General features: G+C 36.6%; 1 protein-coding gene across 1 annotated transcript; it reads right to left on the bottom strand.

Annotated features, from left to right (window-relative positions):
* Nucleotides 1–1,976: 1,976 nt before the first annotated feature.
* On the bottom strand, nucleotides 1,977–24,216 carry LOC123662748 (homeodomain-interacting protein kinase 2-like). Its single transcript, XM_045597547.1, has 23 exons — nucleotides 24,113–24,216; nucleotides 23,022–23,157; nucleotides 21,677–21,895; nucleotides 21,112–21,266; nucleotides 20,491–20,667; nucleotides 19,108–19,261; nucleotides 18,154–18,255; nucleotides 17,819–17,929; nucleotides 17,054–17,090; nucleotides 16,884–16,984; nucleotides 16,145–16,264; nucleotides 15,402–15,603; nucleotides 14,006–14,081; nucleotides 8,789–8,924; nucleotides 7,277–7,525; nucleotides 6,987–6,996; nucleotides 5,669–5,833; nucleotides 5,092–5,276; nucleotides 4,016–4,093; nucleotides 3,484–3,509; nucleotides 3,331–3,393; nucleotides 2,646–2,735; nucleotides 1,977–2,152 (listed from the first exon to the last, which is right to left on the bottom strand). Exons 1-23 carry the CDS (start codon nucleotides 24,208–24,210, stop codon nucleotides 1,987–1,989), a joined length of 2,856 nt encoding a protein of 951 aa, XP_045453503.1. The 5' UTR covers nucleotides 24,211–24,216; the 3' UTR covers nucleotides 1,977–1,986.
* Nucleotides 24,217–25,012: the final 796 nt, after the last annotated feature.

Raw genomic sequence — 25,012 nt, 5'->3', positions numbered from 1 at the left:
GATAATGTTTGGGTACTGTTCGGTATTACAGTTCAAATTTATGATATAAAAATGAAATTCTATGTATTTAAACACTATAATTTTTAAGCTTTCATTTCCACTAAAGACTTTCAGTCATACGGGGCTTACCGAAATTGTCGTTTTGAAACAGTGAGTTGTCCGTGACCATGGATTCTACAACGTTTCAAAATTAAAATCCCAGTAAGTACCGTTTAAGTAAAAGTATTTATATATTGCCACGAGAGATAATCATATAAGTTAAAAACACTTAAACAACTAATAAGCAAAAACTATTGTTAAAACACTAAGTATGAAAGAATTTAGAGCATACTTTATTATAAAATAAAAATAAACTTCTAAACCTATATACAATAGCATAATCTGCATTAAAAACAAATGTGAAACAAATTGAAATTATACAAATGATATGAATGGGCCCGTCGATGAGGCGTCAAGTCGTGTACCCAGGCTTAGAAAAATAAAGCGAAATATAATAGTTTATACTTTTAAAAGTGTCACAAAACACCGGAATGGAAACTTAAGTATTTCCAACAAACGAACGACGGATTATGTTTAACAATATTGTTCTATCTAAAGTGAACGTACATGCACATTATACATGAAGTAACCTATAAATGTTTATTCCGTACTAAATACTTTATAAAACTCTTAAATAACCATTTTTTTTTTTTTTTGTTTAATATTGAATCTAACTCTATTCAAGTTCTCCATCACCGATACACGCGATACGATTAAATCTACATAAGTCCAGTTAATATGATTAAATAGGTAATAAACACAGCATGTACGTTTGTTTCGTATAAATGACTACACTACTTGATATGAAAGTAACATAAAACACTAATGAATCTCATACCTAAGCCGAAAGATACGCTATCATACAATAGAAATAAAATCTAAATATAATTGACAAAATCACTGTCACATAAAAACTAAAGTACCTACAAAAATTATACATATCGCATTCTAACTATGAGAAAGTCAACGCATCAGTGCAGTCGACGATCGATTTAATACGATGCGTCGCTTTAATACATCAAAACTTTCATTTTTTAATGATTTGGTAGAAATGTTAAGTCTACGATAAAATATTAGTAAATGCTTACTCGCTTCGTTCTTACAGCAGAATTACTTAAAAATTAATTTACAATCCATATACAAGTAAATAAAACATTCGTCACGACTTCTAACGCGTACGCGGCGCATACATCGAGAAATAAAAGCTATTTTTATCAAAAAAAATCTCTCAACACTACTTCTCTAGAAAAGTAATCAAAAAAAAGCCATCAATATTCATTACTCACTCGTAATCACGCGAATACGTATCAACATAGGTCGCGATAAATGTGAATAGTATAAATCACATCTTATTTGTACAGAAACCGATTACCTATAAAACGCTGAGCCGCGTGGCCTCGGTACACAAGGAACTGTATTAAACACGAAACACACTAGTCACAGATTTTGGTTTAAAAATTGCAGTGTGAGTAGAAACGGTCGTCGACGCTCGACGGCCCTTATGGACAGAGGGCGTTATATCCAACCATATATCGATATCCTTCGCCGATAAGGGCCGCGAGCGAGTTACATTAAATCCTGTGCTCTTAAAATCTAGGAAATTCTAAATCACTTCATATAACTTTGTCCATATCACATCTCGAATCCTCCAGTAGGGTCGTTTTACCGGCGTGTGACAGTCAAATTCCGGGCATTCATATTATTAATATATTGTTTGGTTCACGTTCCTCTATGGATAACATAAAGGTTCACCGTCTTAGGTTGTATTTCATCTCGATGTCTTCGTCTACCGAAGACTACGGCAGGTAGGTCAGACCAAGTTCATCAGATTGCTACTCACATCGGGGACTACGGTAACCGGTCGCCACCTGCGTATTTCCCCAGGTAGTCGTGACTCATCACTTGAACTCATTGGACACTACCCGCGGTAGGTCCGGTCTAGATAGCTCAGTCGGTGTACCACAAGTGTTGTTGCGGATGTTGAGGCACGAGGTAGGTTGGCGAGTAGGGCTGCAGGTAGCCGGGTATGCGAGCCCCACTACCGTGATGGGCGGGGGGAGGCCCCCCCACTCCCCCTACTCCCCCCACACCTCCAACTCCGCTAACACCGCCGCTGGAATAACAAAAAAGAAAATAATTTATGGTAACAAGTACACAAGTTGTGGAAGTTTATGATATGTATATTTAGCGTTTGTGGAAATTCTAGAAATCGAAATGGTGAAATATCTACTTTGTTTCTGATATTCTCTTAAAATGGTCGGAGTAGCCTAAGGGAAAAATCTGTAGCGATTCTAATACACCAGGGTCGAAACATGAACAAAATAAACTAGGCACTACAAAATTTTAGAAGCTCTTTATAAATATATTCTGACGCGAGTAAAATTGCAGAGATAAGCTAGTGTGTATAAAATATCAATCAACTCTTGTAAACGTAACATGTGCTACAGTAGACTCAAAACGGTAAGTAGTGAGTGGTACATGGTGATTGGTGAGTATCGAGTGAACAGTGGTGCGTGGTGAGTGGTGCGTGGTGTGGTGAGTGGTGAGTGGTGAGTGGTGGGTGCGTGGTGGGTGGTGCGTGGTGAGTGGTGGGTGATGATACTCACGTGTGGTAGTGGTAGGTAGGCACATAGAGCGGTGGGGGCAAGTATCCCGGCGAAACTCCACCCGGGGACAACACGCCCCCTCCCGCTGCACTAGCGCTGCTCCTGGAAATACATGGTAACTTTAGTTTGCCTTTAAAAATAGACTCATTTTCTTGTTGCAACTTTCCTTTATTTCTTTTTTTTTTTTTAATATTCAGATAGCTTGCAGTTGCAGCTTATAATAACTAAAAGTAATATTTACTAATATTATAAATGTGAGAGTAACTGTCTGTCTCGCTTTAACGCCAAAAGTACTGAAGTGATTTAAATGAAATTTGGTACACAGATAGTCTAGAGTCTAGACCCTGACAAAGGACATAGGCCGCTTTTTAATGCAAAAAATCACCGCTGGACACTATCAACTGGTCTTACTTTCTTACCTCCTCTTTTTAGAGAGCACTGTTATTAAGGTGTGAGCCTCTGTAAGGTCGAGGAACTGCCGCCGACGGACTGCTTTAGATTTTGAGCAAGACATTTCCTGTGGCTTACCAAAATAAAAACTTCGATTGATAGCATATCTATCATCTGGAGTGATATACGCGACGAAAGCTTTGTACTTTAGCCATAAGATCGTTCTACCTCAATAAGCGTCTACCCTCCATATCGTCAGCGCGGTAGTTCGGGGGCGCCACCGTGTGCTACTCACTTGTAATGCGGGTGCGGGTGGTGGTGCCAGTGGGGCGCGTGCTTGTGCGCGGCCGGCGGCACATTGACGCTCATGCCCACGTTGCCCACGTTGCCCACGCCACTCACACTGACGCCGCTAACTCCACTAACTCCACTCACCGCACCGCTCACCGGCAGGTACTCTCTGCAGCCACCGCTCTAAAAGAAAAAAGTAAACATTTATTATTTAATTAAATACTTCATTGTACATAACAACATATAAAACAGGTGTGCGATTCCGGCCTTATAACTAAAAGCGATATCTCAAAGGCAATCATATTCTTAACTATCTGACCTGACAGACTGTCCTATCTTACATACGAATACGTACTATCAAAAACGTGAAGTCGAAACGTTTCTAAATTTTCCATCTTTCAAGTCAATTTCGTTAAATTTCCATTATGTAAAAACCTTCTACAATAATATAATAGAAAACTTTTTAAAAATCAGCTAGAATTGATCGCACCCTTCTCGAGTGTAACACTTGGCAAAACATCATCAATTCATTTTTATTTATACAGATCATACATAAATACATACATACATAAATACATACATACATACTGACATATATACCCACGTCCATGCATACATACATATAAATACATATATACATTAGAGAACTTTATATATTAGATAAATAAATAAAAAATTAGTAAACTTACGCTATCCCTCTTATTATGCTGCGTCGGAACGTATTGGTTGCATTGATAGTCATTAGTCTGGCGTACCGTCGAACCGCTCTGCAATAAAGTCATAGTTTCGTTTTAATATGAGAAATCAGTAGTTTATTATTTTTATAAATAATACTAATATATAAACTATTTTGATTTACAATTCGACGATTAGTAAGAGACAAATATATCGATAGACAATATCGAAAATAATTGCGTTTGCTGGCAAACGAAAAAAAAAAAACTTCAATTACATCGACAAGTAATACAACGTATGTTGACGAAAAAAATTAACAAACGCACTAGTCCACCCTTGGGATATCTCCTTTCCAAGAAAAAAAAATTCAAAATCGGTTCATAAACGACGATGTTATCCCCGAATACACGTAATATATATACAGTCGAATTGATTAACCTTTTTGAAGTCGGTTAAAAATGCGCTACACTAGCATCGTTATAGTTATTTAACTAGTTAATTGTTATTTATAATATTACGACATATTATACACACAAACCGGGACCATATAAACAAGTTTACACCAATTTCTTTATTCTAAAATTTATCCTGTAGGCTGTATTAAATATAAAAAAAAAAAACAAAAAAAGGTACACGTGACATCTCAATTCACTGGTTCTTAAGAAGTGCATATGTGGTGAGTGGGTAGTATGGTGTAGTTGGTGGGTGTTATTTTTTTTTGGTCGGCAAATAAGCATATGGCACAAACGATGGTAGCGATTACCGTAATTTATAGATGCCTGCAACGTCAAATCATCACGTTGCCGACCCTATCCCCGACCCTCCCCAGGAGCTCTCTACCTTACTCACCACAACCAAGATATTTCCTTGTTTAATGGGTCGTGGGTAGTGGGTAGTAGATGGTGAGTAGTGGGTGGTGGTAGATGGTGGGTAGTGGGTGGTGGTAGATGGTGGGTAGTGGGTGGTGGTAGATGGTGGGTAGTGAGTGGTAGATAGTGGGTAGTGGGTGGTAGATGGTGGATAGTGGGTGGCAGGTGGTAGGAAGTGAGTGGTAGGTGGTGATAGTTACCGTGTAGTGCGCGGCGATCACGGCGGTAGGATGTTCATGGTGAGGCTCCAGCTTGGCCTGTGCCTCTTGTTGCGCCAAAGCCAAAAGCCTCTTTTTCTGACTCTGAGGAGTCGCCTGCGGGTTTTGTTGCTGGCTCGGCTGTTGTTGTTGTTGTTGTTGTTGCTGCTGCTGCTGCTGCTGCTGCTGCTGCTGCTGTTGTTGTTGTTGTTGTTGTTGTTGTTGTTGCTGCTGCTGCTGTTGTTGCTGTTGTTGCGGCTGCTGTTGCTGCCCTTGCGGCTGTTGCTGTTGCTGCTGCTGAAGATTTTTAATACTTTTGTTATTTTAATAGCAAAATAAATTGTACGAATGTGATAATTTTTTTATAGATTATTAATAGGCCAAGCGAGAAATATTAACCTTACAGAAGATCGCGGATAAAAACTTAATGCTGTTCTCAAGTAGTGACACGTTCCGGTGGTCAGTAAGGCAGCACGGTAAACGTCACTGTCACCGACACTGTTTCACACGATTTCTTCCGATATTTTTTCATACTTGGCTCTATATCATTTCTTAAGGACTAAACTCGAATAAATATGTATTTAAATTATAGTCACCGAATGGTGGTGATGGCACGGCTGGTGGTGAGGCTCGTGCTTGACGTGTCTCTCATCGCGGGGGGTCCTCGCGCTGCAGATGACGCCACCACTGCTGACGGTGACGGGGGGGTTGCTAGTTGATGTGTTCGAGCTACTGGCGTGGTTGGCTGGTGGGCAATCGCCGTTGCCTATATATGTCACGATATTAGCATCATTTGTTGACAAATATTAAAAGTTGAAAATATACATCAGAAACTAGTATTAAATTGAAGAGAAGTGTGATTTGACTATCCATACATGTGCTTTGTTACCCATGGTGGAAAAGACATACATACGGTTGCACGCTAGTCATAAGGCTCGGCCTTTTTTTATTGTCGGAATTTGAAAATTATTGAAACAAAGTGTAAAATCATTTGTCTTTACAAATAAAACGAAAACACGTAATTACATCATGATAATTATTTACTATTTCCGGATCTATTACAATACAAGAGTAAATCCTGGGCCATTGAGCGTGAAGCGTTTATTATCCCTTGCTACAGCGTCATCACCGGTATCGATTGTGATGATGATGATAACGAAAAATATGACGATTTAGTCTAACTAGTGATCACCCAGTGGTCGAAATTCGACCATAATTAATTTAAATTATAAGTTTTAATCAAGGTTCTGTTCTCAAAGACAAAGACTTCTATAATCATATACAAAAGATTATTAATAATAATAATGTAATAATTGTGAATTGTAAACATTTATAATAATAGAAATAAACATACAATTCATAAATTAAAAAACAAAGAGTATATATGCGCGCGTGCGTCAAACACATAGTAGTGTGTGTAATGTTTTGTTTATTGATTTAATGTATTTTTATGCATAATTTAAAAAAAAAGTATAAATTAGCATTCTGCACTGCTTCTCCGTATAAAACTACTAGCTGACCTGGCAAACTTCGTATCGCCTTATTTTTTTTTTTTTTTTCTTAAATATAATAATTACATATATCAAAACAAAATATACCCTATCTTTCAAGTTGGATCAAACTGCACACGGTGTGCAAATTTGATTAAAATCGGTTAAGTAGTTTAAGAGTTCATCGCGGACAAACATTATGACACGAGATTTATCTTAATATATATAAATCTCGTGTCACAATGTTTGTCCTCAATGGACTCCTAAACCACTTAACCGATTACAATAAAATTCGCACACCATGTGCAGTTCGATCCAACTTAAAAGATAGGCTATATTTTATTTTGATATATTATGTTATTATTATATTTCAGGAAAAAATAAGGTGATACGAAGTTCGCCAGGTCAGCTAGTATATATTAAAATAACCGCGCAACTTCTGTAACAAATAAATATAGATATTTAATTGATGATTGTATGAAATGTTTCTATTCGTACATGTTTACCTAATTATTCAATTTTACTACTGTTTGAATTATTTATATTTCTGTGTGTATCGATTATTTCTGATTAATGTGTGCTTTTTAGCTTATTAATGAATTGTTTACTATTGGAAACTTTATTGGTTTATGTATTAATTTTATATGATTTTTTTTCTTCGTATTATTGTCCTGTTTGTTTCCTAAATAAAATAAAATAAAATAAAATAAAATAAAATAAAATAAAATAAAATAAAATAAAATAAAATAAAATAGCGTGTCACCTCTGGCGGGGCGCGGCTCGGCGTCGTCGTCGGAGTCGGAGATGGTGATGACGGACACGGCGGGCGACGGCGTGTCGCGGATGGTGATGGTGGGCGCGCCGCTCCAGCCGCCGCGCGCGCTGTCGGGCACACCACTGTTTTGTTTTAAATTTCCATGGTTGTTAACGTTATTTGGATCGTTTTTTCGGGATTTATTTATTTTATACTTTATTGTACACCACAAATATATTACAAACAAAGCATAAAGATAGTTACAGACAGTGAAGTACAATGGGCGGACTTATGGCTAATTAGCCATTTCTTCCAGACAACCCATACATAGAAAGGAAACTTATTATCTAAATTGGGTAGGTGGTGTAGATGTATAATAAACTTACATACAAATGTCTACATTCAAATACTTATAAAAAAATAAAGAATTTATTATTATCATTAGCACTATCATAAAAAATACATAAATAAATAAAAAGAAGAAAAAAAGTTATTATATTATAATCTCGGGATTTACACCATGTACCTTCTATAAGATGAAGATAAGAATATCTATGAAGAACTTCCTCCGTGACCGTGGCGCATGCAACTGCGCCGAAATATCGGAGCCTCAAATATAAAAAGGTACATGGTGTAAATCCCGAAAAAACGAATCCAAATAACACTACTGTTTATCAATCATCGGGCCTCGCTCGCTAGTCTGTCGCCCGGCTACTCGGACCGACTTGTTTGAAGTCACATTGACGACTTCATCGCTCCAGCCTCTAACATCCCACTACTGGCCATTGGCCTCTCTCCCCGTGCAGGAGAAGGATCAGAGCTTGATCCACCACGCTGTTCCGATGCGGATTAACGGGCATATTCCCTACTATGAGTAACGGTCTATCAAAGTGGACACGATAACGACCGGGACCGACAGCTTAACGTGCTCTCCGGAGCACGGTGGAGAGACCCATAAGGACTAACAACCAGACCGAAAACAAATATTTGTATAAACCCCCGACATCGAACCCGCGACAGTCGTATTTAGGCGCCGCCGACACGGAACACGCACTATTCAACCAGAGCGGTCTAAAAATGAGTTCACGGAAGGTTTAAAAACTTAAGACTGGTAGTTAGCGCTGATGTCAGTATGTCAAAATCAAATTTCGTAGCTACTAATCCGAGTAGAGGAGTCTGCCGACTCCGGTAGTATTTTTTTTTATACAACTAGGTCGGCAACAAGGGTACGACTCAAACTAACTCGACTAATGGTAAGCAATTACCGTAGCTTATAGACATCTACAACACCAGAAGCATCGCAAGCGCGTTGCCGACCCTACCCCCTTTCCCACCCTCTGGTCACCTTACTCACTAACAGGAACACAACACTATTTGTGAGCAATATTATTTAGTTGTCATCTTCTGTAACGTCGAGGGTACTTCCCCAGTCGGGCTGCTCCATATTTTGAGCAGTCAATCAATTTATTATTTTTTATAAGAACATACTGATATCGCTATAAACGTACGTGTGATCGTGATGCCTGTGTCGCGATGGCGGTGTGCCCTCCTTGACCCGCTTTTTAACCGGCGATAGCTGGGTCGCTTCCTTCTTACCACCACTGCTCGCCATGCTGTAGCGTAAACATAAAATTACACACACACAGAAATAAAAAATAAATAAAAAAGATAAGTGACAAATACTTTCTTTTTCTTGACATATCGTGGTAAATCCACCCACCACATTAGTACTAGTATTAAAGTAATTCTGTTTCTTGTCTGTCTGTAGAGTAGTGTTTTCATATGGAAATAGAGGACCATTAATTAATTTTGATAATTTTGGTTTATATAAATTGCACCACGGACTACATCCTTCATTGAGTTAGTAGTACTCACTTGAAGGTGGTCAAATAGGGAATAAAGTTGTATCGAAAAACTGTGATTTAAATGAATTTAAAACTTATATTTAAAGTCTTGGTAACAAATAATGGGTAATTAAATATAATGTAAAATTCAAGTTGTTTTTTTTTTTTTCAAGAAATAAAGATTGATCAAGAATATTTGTTTATTGTAGCCATAGAACTGTTTGTGGCTACTATAAAAGAAAATGTCAGAAACAGAAAAAGCTACCGAAAATACTACAAACTAAATATAAGTTATGTACGACACTAAATTATCGGAGATAGAGATAAAATGATGTTTCTGGAAATATCTTTTTTCTTATTTTTTTATCACCTTATTAATTTATTATACGTAATTGCTAATATAGAAAAATATATAAAAACAGTCCCATAAAATTAGGTTAGGTAGTCCCATAATTTCAGTTACACCATTTTTACTTACTCCTTAATAACAAACAAGTGCACAGAGATAGAGTGTAATGCGACCAATGCAGGAAATGTAAAATAAATGATAGCACTATAATTATAATTATGCAAACGAATAAACAAAAGCAACGGGAAATACTTTTAGTATTAATATAATTATATTTTTAAACCTTAAAGAAAACGTAAGATTATTCTTCGTAACACTCTCAAATGCTCACATAACGGACATTAACAATGAGTTTCTTCTTCTCAAAGCCATCATACAAAAAATATATATTACATCACATAAAAATAGATTCAAATAATTGTGTTTGCTCGCAAACGAAAAAAAAACCGACTTCAATTACATCGAAGAGTAATACAACGTAGATCGACGAAAAAATAGTAATACTTTGTTCGTAACGCGACATTATAAAATTGTACAATTATATAATGTTCTACTGTTATTTCTAACATTTTGTTAGCGATTGTAGGCAGAAATTTCATAAAAGGCCCGTCGTTGATTCGCGCGAAGCGCTGACATCGCTTATTACGGCGGGTTTTTTAGTTGAAGCGGATTTATATTGAATTACGGTTTATGTCTTTTTTATTAAAAATATGTACTGTTCATGTTTTCACACAGCTCCGATGCACGACTGGAGTTTACCCCTTCAGATCAACTGTCTAAATAGGCACAAAAAGGCTTACTAGTCTAAGAAATATATTATTACTATATCAAATTGTAAATAAATGAATCTATAACGCCATCTATCGGAACCTAATTGCGTTATTAGAAAACGTGTGAACGCCATCTCTAACAAGGTCATTCGTTCAGTAGATTTTACTGTTCAATTTTTTCATTCCGGGGCCTTAAATGAAAATCGATTCATAAGGAGAAAACTCCAAAAATAGTCAAGTAAATACGCCATATCAGATATAGCTCAAAAAGTTCGAGTCAAATCTCAATTATATTTAAATGGGACCACATGACAAGCACCACCTATCGATTAAAAAAAGAATCATCGATATCGGTCCACCCAGTAAAATAGTAATGAGGTTAATATAACGTTGGTCGACGTAAAATAGCCAAGTAAATACCCAGTATTAGCGATAACTCAAAAATTAAAAGCTCAAATATATTTATAACGAATAAACTGCTACTCTCTACTCTAGTGGAATATTGTAATTTGATCGATAGTGAACGACGTAATTTCATAAAATTTTGATAGATGGCGTTGTGGCAAAGTATTGAACATGACCACAGTCGTCTTAACATCGTCATGTAAATACGTGTCATCAAAGATTACTCAAAAATTGCTCATTATATCTCAATCATATTTAAAACGGACGACATGACAAGTATTAGCTTTTGATTTATACAAAAAAGATCAAAATCAGTGCACCCAGTAAAAAGATATAACGTATAATACAACGTAGGGTGACGAAAAAACCGTCAAGTAAATACGCAATATTAGATATAACTCACAAATTACTAATCAAATCTCAATTAAATTTGAATGGGACCACGTGACGAATAGTAGCTTTTAATTTATATAAGAAACGTCAAAATCGGTGCACCCAGTAAAAAGTTATGAGGTATAATACAACGTAAGGTGACGAAAACAATGTCAAGTAAATACGCGTTATCAAAGATTAATCAAAAAGTAGTTATCAGATCTCGATAAAATTTATATGTGACCACATGATAAACATCAGCTTTCGATTAAAGTAAAAATTATCAAAATCGATACACCCAGTAAAAAGTTATTGCGGATTTTCAAGAGTTTCCCTCGATTTCTCTAGGATCCCATCATCAGATCCTGGTTTCCTTATCATGGTACCAAACTAGGGATATCCCCTTTCCAACAAAAAAAGATTTATCAAAATCGGTACACCCAGTAGAAAGTTATGTGGTATAATACAATGTAGGTCGACGAAAAAAGCGTCAAGTAAAAACGCATTATTAGATATAATTCGAAAAGTAGTTGTTAGATCTCAAATAAATTTAAATGGGACCAATCGGCACACACCACCTTTCGATTAAAACAAAATTTGTCGAAATCGGTCTACCTGGTCAAAAGTTCTGATGTAACATACATAAAAAAAAAAAAAAAAAAAAAAAAAATACAGTCGAATTGAGAACCTCCTCCTTTTTTGGAAGTCGGTTAAAAAATCAAGAATATTTCTTTTCTTTTCGATTTCCAAATTTATATTTATGTAACTACCCTTCCTTTCACAAAAATTGCTAAGAGACATTTAATAAATATAAAAAAATATATCATAAAGTAACCCCATTTGTATTCTTATAAATGGATGGAAGATAAATAAACTAAAGTCTAAAGAAAAAATGCATATGCCTCGCCTTTTGTTTTTTTTTTTTTTTTTTTTTTCGACACGTGGTGAAGTTTTACCATTATCTAAATTAGAACTGAAGCGAATTCTGTCTGTTAGTAGGCCTATTCTGACCTATCGACTATCTATCAGCTACTGAACTTAATTAATTTTGATAAATTTTGTTACAGAAGGCACCATTTTTGAAGGAAAAGTGAAATCAGTGTTAAATTTATACACAGAAGCCACAATAACACAAGTTAGAAACTTAAAAATAAGTGAAATAAAGGACATTTATAACATCATCCCCTAAGGTAGTAGCTACAATAAACAACTACTGAAAACACTATCTATATATCCATTCAAATGATATAAATATGTACAACCGATTAAGATGGTAAAAAAATGGGTAGCTGGAGGAAAAATGGCTTTCAATGAAAATTTCGCGCTGTTAATGAGTTATAATTTTCATGCTTTTTATTATTGACGAGTATAACATATTCATATTAGTTGACAATTCAAAAAATTATATTATATATTAGACAAATGTTAGTTATTCCTTTTTTGCCAGCTTGCCATTTAAAAGCAGAGAAATGAAGAGATTGCTGAATACAGATGTTAATAATATAATAACTCGTACAAAAAACAAAATAAATAAATTAAAGTAAAATCGTTTTGTTAATTATTTCGAAATAAATAATAGAACAAAAAGCTTGAGGGAGTTACACTAACGATGTGGTTTTTTTTTCAAAATATCGTATTATAATTACAATTCCATTATACAAAAGCAGAACTTTTTAATGCAGTTATGGATTCCAGATTACATGACACTGAGATGCAATTTTTAAAAGAGATCAATATAGTATTTTTTGGTATTAAATCAAATGAAGCCAAACAAATTAGAAGCGAAAACGTTTATCAACACACGAATATCACGTTTTCGACACATCACTTGAGATTCTATATCAGTGTATCCAAATTTTGAAAATGATTTTTGTAACATATTTTTTTGAATACCAAACGAAATCAAACGAAGTAGCCACGAAAGCGTTATCCATCTATTGGTTATGATTTTATATGACATTGTCAATATGTTCCGCGACTTTCGAAGTCAGTAATCACAATTTTGATTTTTTTTTAATTTTTAAACAAATATATTCAAATTTGCCGAGAACGTTATTAAAATACGTATGTCATGTGACTGTCTACGTTAGTCTATCGTCTGACGTCGTCATAAATCTTGCCATAACGATTCGATCACGTGGGCATAGTTTATGGTCAGTTATTCGGCCAAACAATGGACAATTTTAGTCCGTTTAATTGCAGATTTTATAATTATTAAAATGAAAATCGCCAACGAGAATCTATTTTCCAAATTATTCCGCTTGGCTACATTTCAATTCCTCAAAAAATTGCACAGATGATGGTAAAAAGCGCAGATAAATGTAGCGAAACTATATTATATTCGCGTTAAGAAAATAGTGACGCATTGTTCTCAGCATGACCACGCCCCTTGACCAGTAAGATTAAAGTAAATTAGAAAGCCCAGTTCATATTGACTAAATATAAATCAAAAGATACGATACGATACGTTAAGAGATACGCCCATACTGTATGAAGATCCATTTGAATGGTCAATTTTACAAATTACTATCCATTTCTAAAAATAGCAGAACTGAAATCGGAAAAAAAACTGATCACACATAAGAAAGAAAAAATACGACACATTAAAAATATATGATATAAAAATCGCGAAACTAAATTTATTATAAATTTTAATGAAAATTTCTAGCTCTAGTTTGTGATTCAATTGTAAACAATCACTATAAACATTAATATTTGAAAATACTGTGTAAAAATATATATAACACAGCAACATTAACGATTTAATTTTCGGCCAAACTTATGCACGCACGCACGCAATACACCTAACACTTGCGCTAATACGTCACTATTTTTTAACACAAATATAATATAAAATGAAAGTAAAAAGGGTGATAATGTTAATCAACAAACGAACGGAAATGTGATCTACAGTAAGGTTAAGCATAGCCAATGCTAATGATCTCATAGGGCACCTGTACTGATGCGATTGGTGTTGAGGCTGGTAGTGAGGCACGGTGCTCTGTTGCTTTGTTGATCTGTCAAACAACCCTCACTTCGTGACACGCTCACACACGTCTGTCTGCCTTCTCGCTTCTCCCCTATCTCTATCTCGCTTATAATCTAAACTAACAAACACCTACATAAACGTTGTCTGAAAAACATTTTTTTTTTTTGTGTTATTTAACGACGCCGCTGTCATATTAATCGAATTCGATTATTACAAGATAGGTCTGTCTGATGCGTGGACAGATGTTCGTTAATTTTTACCGCGTTACCATCCCAGCTGCGATATTGTTGAAACTTTCAGTTTGTATTTCTTATTACACGTAACTATCACTTCAGCCTATCACAGTCCATTGCTGGATAAAGGCCTACCACAAGTTCATGCCAAAAACGAAGTGAACTCATGTTGTGTTGCTCATAGTCACCACGCTGGGCAGGCGGGTTTTTTTCGCACCGAAGACGCTGCTGCCCGTCTTCGGCCTGTGCATTTCAAAGCCAGCAGTTGGATGGTTATCCCACCACCGGTCGGCTTTTTAAGTTCCAAGGTGGTAGTGGAACTGTGTCCCTTAGTCGCCTTTTACGACACCCACGGGAAAAGAGGGGGTGGCTATATTCATTGCTGCCGTAACCACACAGCAGTTTTTCTATACAAAAAAGTGACATATTTTGTAAACGCCAAAATGGCGCGAACTCATGTGTGTTGCTCATAGTCACCACGCTGGGCAAGGGGATTGGTGACCGCAGGGCTGGCTTTGTCGCACCGAAGACGCATCTGCTCGTCTTCGGCCTGTGCATTTCAAAGCCAGCACAAGGATGGTTATCCCGCCATCGGTCGGCTTCTTAAGTTTCAAGGTGGTAGTGGAACCTTGTTATCCCTTAGTCTCCATCTTATGCGATACCCACGGGAAGAGTGGGGGTGGCTATATTCTTTAATGCCGTAGCCACACAGACCATATAAAATAAAAAAATATCATATAACTTTTTTACAGTACACGTACAACCGCATGGCATAACTATAGCTGTAGTTTTTATTCGTGATAAGAAATTATTTAGTCACTGCTGTTACTTAGCTCAGCCCTGCCCATTGACTGATCAAATCGTAGTAAATTGGTCAATTTTAACACAGCTTCTTATTTACTACGATTTGGCTAAGTAAATTATAGAAATGAGTTATCCACGGGTAGGTGTTTGTTGATAATCTTTCATTATAAATTTTCTTTTCTTCTCACCGTAAGAACATAAGACCGTTTCGATAATTTTGATACTTCCATACTCACATCGGATCAATAAACCCAATCTCCAACGTGTAAACATACCGCACGGCTACATAGTAACTAACGATACAGAATGTGATACAGAAGGAACGGTGGGTATACCGCTTGTGTGGGTGGTGGTGGTGGTGGTAGTCCCACGCGTCGGGCTCGGGCAGCGGCGCCGGCTCGACGATGAGCGGCGCGCGCCACTCGCCCACGTCGCCCACGCCCACCCCCACGCCCACGCCCACGCCGACGCCGTGCTGGTGGTGCGCCGCCGCCGCCGCCGCCGCGGCCGCCGCCAGCTGTTGCACCTGCAACCCGTGTACGAATTAGTATGTCTTATTCATCATTCATCATCATTACAGCCTATACAGTCCACTGCTGGACATAGGCCTCCACAAGTTTACGCCAAAAATAACGTGAACTCATGTGTTTTGCCCATAGTCGTCACGCTGGGCAGGCGGGTTGGTGACCGCAGTACTGACTTTGTCGCACCGAAGACGCTGCTGCCCGTCTTCGGCCTGTGTATTTCAAAGCCAGCAGTTGGATTGTTATCCCGCCACCGGTCGGCTTTTTGAGTTCCAAGGTGGTAGTGAAACTGTGATATCCCTTAGTCGCCTCTTATGACAGTCACGGGAAGAGAGGGGATGGCTAAATTCTTTAATACCGTAGCCACACAGTACATCTCTTATTATTACACGAAAATTTACTAAGAGCTCGTCTTTTTTTTTTGCAACTTTTAAAGTTTTCCAGCTTCAGTTCCGCCCGAAAGTAGCCGAGTGGCCGTGGAGGGGATACCGGTTCATCGTCGAACCGAGCAAGGGGTCGGCGACGAAGGAACAAGCGGGCTACCTGGTAGGCGGGCTGGCACAGGATGGACGACACGAACTGGTGCGGGAAGGGCTCGGCCGCGCGCGCCGCGAACTGCCGCGCGCCGCCCACCGCCACGCGCCCGCCGCCGTACAGCTGGTACTGGGGGGACGTCACATCATCAGAACACACAACACATCTTTAGAAAACAACTATTTTTCAGATTTTATTTTTTCATTTTATTTTTATTTTTTTTAAATAAAAAATAAAAAAAAAATAAAAAAAATAAAAATTTTTTTTATCGCGGTTTGTTAGATTTCTTTAGACGCCCGACGTTTCGGATACTTTACGGCGACCGCGGTCACGGGAGGACCGGTTTCGTCGGACATCTAAATAACATAAAAATCTTAAAAAGTTCTTTAAGTTTAAGTGAGTAATGAGTGAAATTCGCTTAAACATTAGAAAATCTTCATAAAAATTTGCAATTTTGTAGTGATCGTAGTAATTTATGTTTTGTTACCGCGAGTGATAAAAAAAATAAATAAACAAAAAGGGATCTTTAAATTCTTGATGTATTTTTTTAAACTTTCCTGATAATTTATAGAATGTTCTTAATTAACAAAAATTTAAGAATATTCTTTAAAAAAAAATTGGGCGGTTTAAAAAACAAGTCACGATTATTTAAACTGAATTGTGATTGTTTAACGCGTTTGACAGACCAAAGTATATCGCATTAGTTAGTTAATAAATAAAATTTTAACAACATAGTAACAATACACACCAAATTATCGTATGGGGCAGCTCTCAACCTCTGCTGGTTGATAGTGAGCGCGAGATGGTGAGCGGAGGGCGCTGCGGGCGCAACAACGCCCCCAACATATTCTCCACCGCCCACGCCCACGCCCACTCCACCCACGCCCACACCCACACCACCCACGCCGCCCACTGCACCAACTCCGCCCACTCCGCTACCAGAGCGACGGCACACCTGATGAATTATACAATTCATATGAATTAATATATAATGTGAAATATTTTAAGTGCTACGCCGCTTCACCCTGTAATATCCCACTACTACTAGGCATAGGTCTCTTTCCCCGTGTAGGAGAAGAACCAGAGCTCTTAATCCACCACGCTGCTCCAATGTGGGTTGGCGGATATATTCCCTACTATGAGTAACGATCGCTATCAGGTGTACATGATAACAACCGGGACCTACAGATTAACGTCCTCTCCGAGGCATGGTGGGGAGACCCACAAGGACTGCACAAACACCCAGACCACGGCAAACACCTGTATGGCCAATAAAAATGTTTACCAATGCGTACCATCGAACCCGCAACCGGCACATAGCTGTGACCGTTGCGTCAACGCGTCGTCGAAGTGTTATGTAGTAATTGTTTTATACAAATAAGTCGGCAATCAAGCATAAGGCTCACCTGATTGTAAGTTTCCTCAGCCTACTCTCGCTAGGAGCTCTGGTCACCCTTACCACCGGAACACAACACTGCTTGATTAAGCTTTGATCTTTTGTAAGTAGTACTGTATCATCATTACTGTAGTACTTCCCCAATTGGGCTGCTTCAGATTTTGAACAAAATATTTCCTACGATGCTATACCTCAGTAAAACACGTATTACAGACTTCTCAGTCAGATATAAGACTACACTTAGACTCACCTAGATAAGTCACGAAAGAATATTCAGCGATACTGACCTCCATCATCTGTACGGATGCCTTCACGTTGTTACAGTGTGCGTAGTCTACGAGATGGGCGAGGGTCACGAAAGCGTGATTTAAAGCCTCGCCTGGCGTTATCCTGCGCTCCTGTAAAGGTAAAGTTAGGAATATTAAAACTCATTTAGGAAAAACAGCAAAACAACTTAAAACGTTTTTGTCCCTACAGTAAGTTCCTGAATACCACAAAAACTACTCCAAGGACAGTTTAATACCATTGATATTATTAAAAGTTTATCTCAAAATCTAATGTTCTTTTATTCTTCATACAGTCTAAAAGTGGAGGTATTATATTATTCATTGAAACAGCATACTTGGTCCATAGTAAGCATTCTCTTCAGTAAATCAATGAATTCCCGTCTATCGGCTTTCTCGGCCAACAGTTGGCCGCCTTCAAGATCCGTTGGTACATTCACCTGGCGAATAAAATAAAAGAAAATTATTTAATTAACTGAAAACAAAATTGGGACTTAGGAAACATGACTTGTTGTTAAAAGAATATATTGTAACTGTAAAACCTTGAAATAATCTCTATGATTCTATTGCATGCAAAGAACGACGTAGATTTTGAATTAATTCTTTTTCCGGCATCATTATGAATAAAATTAACATTAAATTTATATTATAAAATATTAAATTTGAAATAAAATTATCGCATTATTTTATCTGTGTATCTGTGATAAAGTGGACTATATAGTGTACTGAAAATATTGACGCATTACACGTGTAACTGTAATTTTTTTTCTTATAGTTCAAATAATTGTACAACGTTTCACATCTATGGTGACGAAGGACGTTTTATAGGACTTCGAAAGTTTGCACGATGATTCTGTAAGTTTCGAAAATAAAATTAAGAAATCTTGGCTTTGGATTAGCAATAAACAAATATTTGCAAACATTTTTGGAAATTCCCTTTTTTAAGTTCTCTTAACGATGACGAGCGCTGTGGGGTAGTGGTGTGTGTGATGTGTGGCGCCTAAACACCGTCGGTCGCGGGTTCGATTTAATTTAGGAGTAGATATTTGTGTTTTTGAAAATATTTATTTCCGCTCTGGTTGTCTTTCCTTGTGTGTCTCCCCACCATGCCTCGAAGATCGTGTTAAGCTGTTGTTAATCGTTACTCATAGTAAGGAATATTTCCACCAATCCCGCAGTGGCGCAGCGTCGTAGATTAAGCTCCGACCCTTTCACTCACACGGAGAAAGAGGCCTATACGTAGTAGCGGGATGTTACAGGCTGGATCGTATCGTAAAGTAGTACAATAGTACCTGTCCGATGTCATCGAGGCAGTTGAAGATGTACTTCCTGGCCTCCTTACTCTTGATACCGGTCTCCAGCTCGTGCTCCTCGGGAGTCTTGAGGCGCCAGAACGGGTAGGTGCTGTCCACGTCGCGGTAGAAAAACTTTGCCGTCTTCGATGCGCTAGAAAAAACCAAATTTTTTTTTGTATAAAATGAAAATACATCCACGGGCTTTTAAAGCCCGTGTCCTTTTTTATTCATAAAACATGCTATTTTTTTATCAAAGAACGCGTTTTTCAACATCATTGCTTAACTTAGGCTATCTTCATGTCTTATTACAAAAACGTGAATCCATTGACCGTTTCTTATTCTAACGTATAAGAGATGCAAAAATTGTTTTTTTTTCTATTCATTTATTTCACAGGACCTGGGTGACCGAGCTTAGCTCGGTATTTTTAGTAAATCGTGTTTTTTGAAAATCATATTTAAATACGAATTACATATTGATAAAATATGAATAATATTTTTCGATTTTATTTTTTTTAGAAAAAAAAGAAAAAGACGATCATCGATCTGGATACGTGAGGATTCGAACCATGATGTTTTCGGCCGAGCGCGCTCGGTCGATTTCCCCTGAGCTATTACAACTTTATTGACAGATGCGAAATTTACCTTCTTATTCTAACGATATTGTAGCCATTTTTTCATTGCCTAAAAACAGGGATAAAACGACATTTTCTAAAAATGAATCCTAGCTAGATTTATTTATCTCCCCCGTAATCCCCTGTATACTAAATTTCATGAAAATCGTTGGAGCCGTTTCCGAGATTCAGATTATATATATATATACAAGAATTGCTCGTTTAATAGTATTTCACATGTATAAATTTATCTATATGTAATTTTTTTTTTGTTTTTTTTTTATTAATTTTTATTTAGTATTTATTTATTTATATTTATTTATTTATTTTATTTTTAAATTATTTTGTATATATCTTACATTATCTACACGGACAACACATTTCATTAATAATAATATATTTAAAAATATTTTTTCCCAGCATCATATACAAAGGCATATATTTAGTTGTGATTTTCTTTAAGCTGCTCCAAATTATAAGCAAGATATTGGAACCCTGTACTTTTTTATTAAGGTAGAACCCAGCAGTAAATATCCTACTCAGAATCTTGAGCAGCCCATCTGGGAAAGTACCTCACCCTTACAGAAGACCAGGTTGTCTTCCTATGATGAGTAAAGTAAAGAGAGTTCCTGGGGGGTAGTGGGAGTAGGGTCGGTAAGGCTTTTGAGATGCTTTTGGGGTTGCAGGTAGGCTACGGTAACCGATCACCATCAGTTGGACGGTTTTATCGAGACCTAATCATTTAAAAAAAAATGTGTAGCTGGGGTACCTATTCAGCATATGCTCTGTGGGCAGGCCTTGAGTCTGCGAGATGTAGCGGATCTGATCGTACTCCGAGGAGCCGGGGTACAGCGGCCAGCCCAGGAACAGCTCGGCGACCACGCAGCCCAGCGACCACATATCGATGGCCTCGCAGAATGCTAGCCCCAGGATTATTTCTGGTGCTCTGTGGAATACAACAGCTGCTTTGAATTTTTTTGTTATTGTATACTAAAAAAATAGATCTTTATTTTATACTTTCTCTAAATGAGTTCCAATTGATGAAGTGTATGACAAATATATGCAGAAAAATCTATATAAATTAAAATGAATGTTACTAAGCGCATAACTTGAGAATGGTTGGACTAATTCGGCTTGTTTTTTTTTATGTTCCTTAATGCCATGGGACTTAGGGCCATGGAAGGTTTCAATACTAAAAAATGTTTTATATATATTTTTTTCAAGTCTTCTAGGAATTTGCTGTCGGTGTTACAGTCTAAATTTTTTCTATTTCTCATTATTCGTACATACAATATCAGATTTTCCAGTAAAAAATAATACAAAATCATATCTCATTAGCAAACATAAAACATACTGACACAAACAGATAATATAAAAGTAACCCTCGTACCGATAGTATCTGCTCTGCAAATAGGTGTTGCAGACGGCCTTGCTGACGTGCGAGGCGCTCCCAAAGTCGATCACCTTGACGCGGTAGGGCTGCCGGGCAGGCTCCACCAACATTATATTTTCAGGCTTTAGGTCCGCATGGATTAAGCCCAATTGCTGTGGAAGACATGGATTTAGTAAGTAAAAAAATTTAGAATCTAATATTTTGACATCTGACCAAGTGTTGAATTCAGAGTATTTAGACTGACCAAAAACACTATAAAATGGCATATATTGGAAATTTTTATGAGAAATTTCCTGTGGTATTTGGACACCGATTAAGAGCTTAATATTATTGCAAAACTCTTAAAAATTATTAATTACCCTATTATTATGATCCTGAAATTCACACAAATGAAAAAACACTAACATCTTTTTGTATATGGAAGGTCTATATCTACAAGAAAATGTTAATTTTACATTCCATTATTTGTTAAGTAACGTTATATTTTATTTGAATGACAATTCCAAAGACGACGTTTTAAGCAACATCATCATTAAATATTTCTCAATGACACAATAATTACCTTTAGTTTAAGCAGCGCCGTCAGAACCTGCTGAAGTATGGGTCGGATGTATTTGAGAGGCAGCGGTGAGAATTTGTTCTGTTTGAGGAAGTCGTAGAGGTTCTGCTCCAGCATCTCAAACACGAGACAAGTGTGAGAGCGGTGCTGGAAGCACTCGTAAGCGCGGACGAAGTTGAACTCGTCTGCTGATTCTTGAGACAAGCGGGAGAGGATTGAAACCTGCCAGAGATGTTCCACTCGGTTAAAATATAGTAAATTTCAGACAAGTCCAGTAGCATGGGTGTTGAAAATGTTTCTTCTGGTTAGAAGATAAGTCCTAAACAACTGCGCACACAGTTAAGTGGTCAGTTAATTAGCTTTATAATATTTGCTTAATAATTTAATTCCATATTCAACAATCAATATAATTAGCTACTAGCGACAAAGATGCTTACTAAAGTTTTACTTTAATTGTTTACAAGATTCTAACAATTAATTTTATCCTGAAACTATAAACATTTCCCAATTTTCTGTCCTATCCTATCTTAAATCGATTAAAGGTTACTGATACTTCCAAATTACAATTTAAATGACAATGTTATGAAGTTTATTCGCCTGTATACAAACGAAAATTTGATAGTTTAATAATCAAGCTAGGATTTCGAAGCTTCGAACTTTCGAACTTTCACATAGTGAGGGTAAACACAAACATTCTGATAACTGGATGTCTGCCAAAGTCATCGACTAAAGCGACGTATGTATTGGAAAATAATATTGTTTTTCAAAAATAATTCACAAAAATATCTATACGGAGTCTAGGAAAAGATTATCTCTCAGATATGTACAATATTAAAGTAAGCGTCTAAATTTCTGATCTGTTTCTGTCGTAAATATCTAGTGTTAGAAATATTGGTATAGTATAATTATATAAATTAATATTAGTAGTATACTTTTTACGTTCCAAATTTTGTGCTTCTGTTTTATATTTCATATTAAGTCTACATCAGTGAATTAAAGAGCAAGGGTGAAGAGACAGCTAAGAAAATGTAATTGGCTACAAGTCAAATATAGTTTTGTAAATATATATATTTTTAAAGTATCTCTGCGGAATTTTTGACGACTCTTCTTTGCAAAATTTAATGTTCCGAATCGATGGTAGCTTCACTTTTAACTATAATTAATTAATTTAAAAATAATATAATATTAATTTGTAAAATGACCAATATAAAGTACTTTTTAAGCCTGCTCAACAAAGTAACATTTGATATTGATCTTGTTCAATACATAGGCTTGGCCACTATACGATTTGTTGGGATAAGATTTTGCAACACTTTATTTAATAATAGTTATGGCGTAGTTGTGATACCTCAATCTGTCCCTGGCGAGCATAGCTGGGGTGGTTTTTCAGGATCTTGATGGCGACTATCTCGTTGGTGCCTTTCTTCCAACACTTCACCACCTGCCCAAAGGTACCCCGTCCGAGGAACTCCAACACCTCGTACCTGGAAATAATTCACATCGGTCACTTAAGATATTACAACTATACTATCATAATATAATAGCACCGATTAGTAGGAATATGTTAAAACCTATTTTGTTGATCACAATCACAATTTTTGAGTTAGCTCTTTAGATCTATTAGTGAATAATGTTATACATATATAAAATTCTCGTGTCGCGGTGTTTATAGTTAAACTCCTCCGAAACCGACCGCTTCACCGATTCTTATGAAATTTTGTGGGCATAACGGGTAGGTCTGAGAATCGAACAACATCTATTTTTCATACCCCTAAGCTAAAAGGGGGGGGGGGATTAAGGGGGCTTATAAAATATATGGCGAAACAACGTTTGCGGGGTCAGCTAGTATATGTATATGTATATGTATATATATATATATATATATATATAACAAGGTAGATGTATAATGTTAGGTCTGTTACCACAATATTCTTCAAGTAGTTTCTACTTGCCTATCTTAGTAAGCAATCAGAAATTTCGAAACGAACTACATCCAGAAATGTATAGAACAAAATTATTAGGATAATTTCAAATCTAAAATAGATGCATGACTCAATCTCAATTCAACAGAATAAATTATGCATTGTAATGTAAAAACCCCTTTTTACAAAATTATGATCTGACCTATAATTCGTAAGTTAAAAGAATATATATGAGTATAGCATAAGTATGACTAAGTTGGGGGATGGCTTTTCCCGTATCAGACTCACAAGGAGTCATGCTTTGTAACATGCATGAATTTTACTTAATCTCAACTCATGAAATAATTAATAATAAAGTATGTAGATGTTATTTTTAACCATAACATAATGTCACATATAAGATAAAGTAATCAAGTTTAAGGGATGACTTATCAGTCAGACACCATATCAGGTAATTCGTAATATTTAATGCTCACATATGTGGTAAAATTCTATAAAAAAAAACCCCACGACTCACCTATTCGACGAGGAGTAGAGCACCTCATGCTGCACCAGCTGATAGTCGCCATCGCCACCGCAGCCGGAGCCTGCGGTACCGCACCCGCATGGAAACATCACGGAACAACTGTTAGCTATTTCAACATTATCATCTCATTACTTATTAGGGGATTCATATATAAGTGGAACAATTTCATTATTTAGAATCAATAAAATTAATCAATAATATTTAGTTCATTTACAATCAATGATAGTTACAGTCTTACGTAAGATTATAAGAAATATTAAAAAAATCTTCATCTACTTTGTAAGGGCATAGAATTTAATTTATAAAGGTTAAAAGTATTTAACAGGAACCCGGATGTGTATTTTAAAACAAAATATTACGTTTGAATTTACAGGAACTATACTCAGGTACGAGGAACGGTAGTTTATTTTTATATTCTTTTTTTAAAACAGTGTTATATGGCTGTATATCTAGATACGTCCCCAGTCGGGCTGCTCCAGATTTTGAGCAATATATTTCCTACTGTACTCTACGTCAATAACACTGTGTCTAAGTTGGTTTATATATTACATCACCGGTTTACGCAAGCATTTTATTTAAAACACACACCAGGGTCACAGATAAGGAATAACTGCATTAAAAATCAATCAAGCTACAGGTAATACAACTGTTCTGACGTTGTTACCTCCTAGTAGGTTGGTTGAAATTTCATACAACTCTCCACTTACTACTTACTTGCGCCGGCGCAGCACCATATACGGACTTCAAAATATTTTATAAATTGTATATTATGTATATTTTATTGGTGCTGAGCCCCTTGTTAAATTATTATATATTACAAATATGTAATGTATTGTAATGTATCCTTGAAGAAGTTAATTGAGGTGTCGTTATCAGTCAATTTCACCTATG

Source organism: Melitaea cinxia, chromosome 19, assembly GCF_905220565.1.
Source record: "Melitaea cinxia chromosome 19, ilMelCinx1.1, whole genome shotgun sequence".
Lineage (NCBI taxonomy): Eukaryota > Metazoa > Arthropoda > Insecta > Lepidoptera > Nymphalidae > Melitaea > Melitaea cinxia.
The sequence above is the reverse complement of the archived record's forward strand: the minus strand, read 5'-3'. Positions and strand labels throughout refer to the sequence as shown.

Coding starts and splice junctions, on each gene's coding strand:
- LOC123662748 (XM_045597547.1), bottom strand. CDS start 24,210: ATGTTTCCATGCGGGTGCGGTACCGCAGGCTCCGGCTGCGGTGGCGAT. Junction 23,158..24,112: donor CTCTACTCCTCGTCGAATAG/GTGAGTCGTGGG, acceptor AATTATTTCCAG/GTACGAGGTGTTGGAGTTCC. Junction 21,896..23,021: donor CTCGCCAGGGACAGATTGAG/GTATCACAACTA, acceptor CATCTCTGGCAG/GTTTCAATCCTCTCCCGCTT.